General features: G+C 45.8%; 1 protein-coding gene across 1 annotated transcript in view; it reads right to left on the bottom strand.

The window, feature by feature from the left end:
• Positions 1–649: 649 nt before the first annotated feature.
• Positions 650–4217, bottom strand: part of HN1 (hematological and neurological expressed 1) — a gene marked incomplete at its 5' end in the record, with an annotated part of 7872 nt that continues 4304 nt past the window's right edge. The window contains one exon of the mRNA XM_009072006.1: positions 650–1620. Coding sequence (XP_009070254.1) covers positions 1472–1620 — 149 coding nt within the window. The remainder of the gene's footprint in view (positions 1621–4217) is intronic.

Genomic DNA, 4217 nt, shown 5'->3' on the forward strand with positions numbered 1-4217 from the left:
TATTTCCCAGGCTGTAATCGGGTGTAAGGAACCCCCTCCCCTTCCTGGAGATGGAGGAGAGGAGGAGCATGTCAGAGCAAATCCAGTTTTGTAGGTTAACACCTCAGGCTAGAGCTTCTCCAGCGCTGAGCTGAAAAGCCAAGGTGCTTTCAGGCATTGGTTCTTCCAGGATGAGGGTGGAAAAGGCACCAGAAAACACACCGGTTCTGTACAAACCCTCTGCTTTGGCTGATCATGCTGCAGGATCCTCTCCAGGACAGCAGAGAAACTCCTGGTTTGGTCTCCCTTCCCTTTTTAGTGGTGAGTTTTTTTGTTTGGGTTTTTTTGTTGGTTCGGTTGGGGTTTTTTTTTGTCTGAGGAGAATAAACTTTCCTCTATTTTATTGAGAGAAGGAAGCATTTTGGCTAAACCATATTGTATATACCAAGCCATATTCCATGCTTCTCTGCTCTAGAAGACTAAAATGAAGAGGAAAAGTAGACACACTCTTCGAGGGAACACACAGCATGTGATGGTGGCTCCAAGCCAGGTGCAAGAACTTTCCTCCTCTGCTGCATCCCACACCTACAGGGCAGGGCAGGTTGGCTGAGACAAGGACAAGTGAGAACAAGGCAAAACCAAAGCCATGAAATAAAACCCACACAGGAAACACTGCTTCAAAATTTCTATATTATTTACTTTTAAGCAACAGTCCAGCTTTGTGAAAGTACAACACACACTTTAAAGGATGAGATTTTCACCTCATGGTCAAGCACCAGCATGATCATGCACAGCATTGAGTCAGTTGTAAAAAAAATGCCCTGTAATTTGTATTTCTATGATCCACTCCACCTTTACTGAATAAAGTCTTGAATCAGCCCTCTCCCAGCTCTAGGCCAGGTGGCTCTGGTCATCAGCCCTGCATTTGGCACAGACCCTGTGTCAGAGCAGTCCAGTATCAAGACTGACTGTGTTTTTAAAGGCAGCATGGTGTACACTAACCACTTCATGATCTATATGGCACAGCAGGGCTCAAGGCATTTACCACATGCAGTCAATGAAGCCTTTTAGATCCCTAAATTCCACACATGGAGGAAGGGACTGCTCTTGCTGATTGTTTGCTGGCCTGGTTAACCAGGATTCTAGACCCTTGTAAAGCTAAGGGGTTCTAAAAAAAAAAAAATCTCAGTACAAAAAACCCTCTAAGCACACTTAGAACCAAGCTACTCTCCTTTGAGTTACATTACAATACTTCATAAAGCTTTCCCTCAAGTCTATCACTAGAAAACACTCATGTCACTTCCAGCAGATCTGGGGGAAACACAGGACAAAAGTGGAAAAAACCCTTGATTTCAAAAAATGATGGAGTACATAAAGTGCTTCTTTTTAATGAAAGAAATTTGAGATGTACAGTCAGGCTCAAGTTGTGCAGTTCACAAGCATGGGGGGAAAGAAACAGACACGAGTTCAAAACAGTCAGGAAGGGAAAGGTTTAACCGAGGACTAGGCTGGACTTGCCACCGGGTGGATTTCTCCTGGACGGTGCAGGTGCTGGTGCTACTGGGCTAGGAACAGGTGCAGCAGGCAGGGATTTCTCTTCATTGAGACCTGGGGCAGCTTCTACATCAGCCTCAAAGTGTTCTAGAAGAAAAGAAGCTTTTAAAGTGTTTGATGTGGACGATGAGAGCCAGATGTTTCGCTGGCCCAGACGGGAGCTCAGCTCCTGTCAGAGTTCTCCAGGTGTACAGACACACTGGGAGTGCTGCTGTAACCTGCTGGCAGGGCAGACTCAGCCCTCAGAAATGGTTCTCAGATCAGCTCTGATGCCTCACAGCTCACTCTCAGGCACTCAAGAGCCACATTCACTTGGCTGCTGGGGACACCAGCAATTTATTTTTTTTATGAACAAGCAGCTTAAGGCTTAAGTCTTGTACATATAATTAGTCAGAGTGGGACTCTGACCATTGAAACTCAAGTCTGAGCAGGTGCTGGAAGCCAAGATGCAGAAGCACCAGCAAGAGCTCAAACTACATTCCCAATTTCATAGCTGGAGGGAAGAGGATCTGACACACACTTCTGAGGCTTCACACAGAACAGACCAGGGAACAGCCATGCACGGGGAGGCTCTGAGTGTACATTCCCTGGAAAGCACATGATACTTTCATCTATTCCAAATCCTTCTGAACAACCAGGAGTGAAGACAGGACACAGAAGGAATTCTTCACAGGAAGCACTTTAGATACTGTAGCAAATAACTGATATATCTGCTTTGTTGACAGTTGAGTCCAGCAAGTACATTGGCATCTCACAGTTCTATGGACTGACAGAATCAGCTCTGAGCCAAAGGCCCAAATCAGTACCTGATATTGGGGGGTGAGGGCAGCAGCTCTGTGATGTACTTCACCTGTTTTTAACAGACCCTAGTTTCATCTAATCTCACTAGTTCTGGGTTCGGAGGATTCAGGGAACAGTTGCACATTTACCTTAAGCTTCGTGACTTAGTAAATCTTCCAAGTCCCTCTCCCACTCTCTTCTCTCCAAACAGAACAGGCACTGCTGTTCCAGTCTCCCCTCACTGCAGCTCTACCTTCCCCTTACCTTCCTCTGCCCCTTGTTCCCCTCCACTACAGCCTTCTGCTCTTTTCCTGTCAAGGACTGCACACACCATTCCAGATGTGTTTCACTGTTTAGAGACAAAATGACATCCTTTTCCACTCTGCCCCGATGATATTCAGTATTTCACTGGCACCTCCAGACGTTTCAGAGAACATTCAGTGCCAAGACTCCAGGCAGATCCTGGGAGCTAATCACTGCTCAGAGCTGAACACAAGGCTGCCAAGGTTAAGGTGTTGGGTTTTTTTCTCCTTAGATTCATTACTTTGCACTTACTTACACAAAGATTATACTGACACCTTTTTACCTGCCTAACATTTAGCTGAATCTCTCTGACAGTGAGATTTCCTTATACAATTTGTCTACTTGAAAGAGCTAATACCACCCACAAAATTGGAGACTTCACTGTTCATTACCTTTTCCAGGTCATGGATGAAGGCACTGAATAAGATCTACAGCATCACTTCCCATGGCTCATTTTTCCAACCTGAAAGGTAATTACTAAGTCCTACCCTTTGCCTCTTACTCTTGAGCTGCTTCCTAACCCCTGGAGCAGCTTTCCTCCAATCCTGTGGCAACTCAGTTTATTTTCTTTATAATCTTTGATGCAAAATGTTACTAGCAACACCAAATCCCACTGGTGTCCCCTGCCCTCCCTGTATCCATGCTTTGAGCAATCTCAAAGAGCTCTAGCAGCTTAGCACAGTCCCCATGCAATCAGAAATAATCCACACCACAGACTCTCTGCTGTGTTCATTAACCCACTGGGCACAGCTGAACTAAACTGCTAATACCAAGTTTTCGGCTTGAAGCTCCTGTGGCTGCTGTGCCCTTCTGCCTGCTGACTCAGCAGGGCTAGGGCTGTGCCTGCTGCCCACACAGCACTGAGTGCCCCTTGTCTGGGGACAGCCCCAGCACTGAGCAGCATTCACAGTGATCATCTGTCCCCTCACAGCAGACTCCATCCTCCTGGGGGACATGTACAGTTGAGCACTGGACAATTGAGCACTGTCTAGTTCTCCTCAGCTACTCACATTCATTCAGTTCACAGTGTCACTGAACCACACAAGAAGCAAGAATTATGACCACATGAGGATCTGGGGGAAGTTTCTGTAGCTCGTTTAAGCTGGTCACACATTAGCACTTCCCACATCATCAAGGTATAGGTAAGTTTGCCAATCTAATGACTGAAGTGTAAATGCAACAGGATCAGACAAGATGTTAAAGCTCTTCCCTTCTCAGACAGGGTATAATCCCTGAAATAGTTTTCTGCTGAGTGCACTGCAAACCACTGGAACTCTGAGGCACAGAAAGGAACTACAGAGCCCAAACAGGAAGCAAAACCAGTGCTGCAAACCTCACATTTTCTTCCCCTAGACAGGAGTGATTAAGAAATATTCACACCCCACCTGACACCCACTTGGGGTTTATAATCAGTTTCATACAGAAAGTAATTCCTACATTCAAATGAATAAAGATTTTAATGATGGAAACCCATTAAGATCGTGGTTATGCTGTGAATTTGCAAGCAGAGTGTTTTTGCTTGGAGGGGTATTCACTCAGCCCTTGTCAAACCCCAGAGACAGAGTACAAAGCCACAGCTGTGCCAAGTGGGACCATCACCA

Source organism: Acanthisitta chloris, unplaced genomic scaffold (assembly GCF_000695815.1).
Source record: "Acanthisitta chloris isolate BGI_N310 unplaced genomic scaffold, ASM69581v1 scaffold43443, whole genome shotgun sequence".
In the NCBI taxonomy this organism is placed as follows: Eukaryota; Metazoa; Chordata; class Aves; order Passeriformes; family Acanthisittidae; genus Acanthisitta; species Acanthisitta chloris.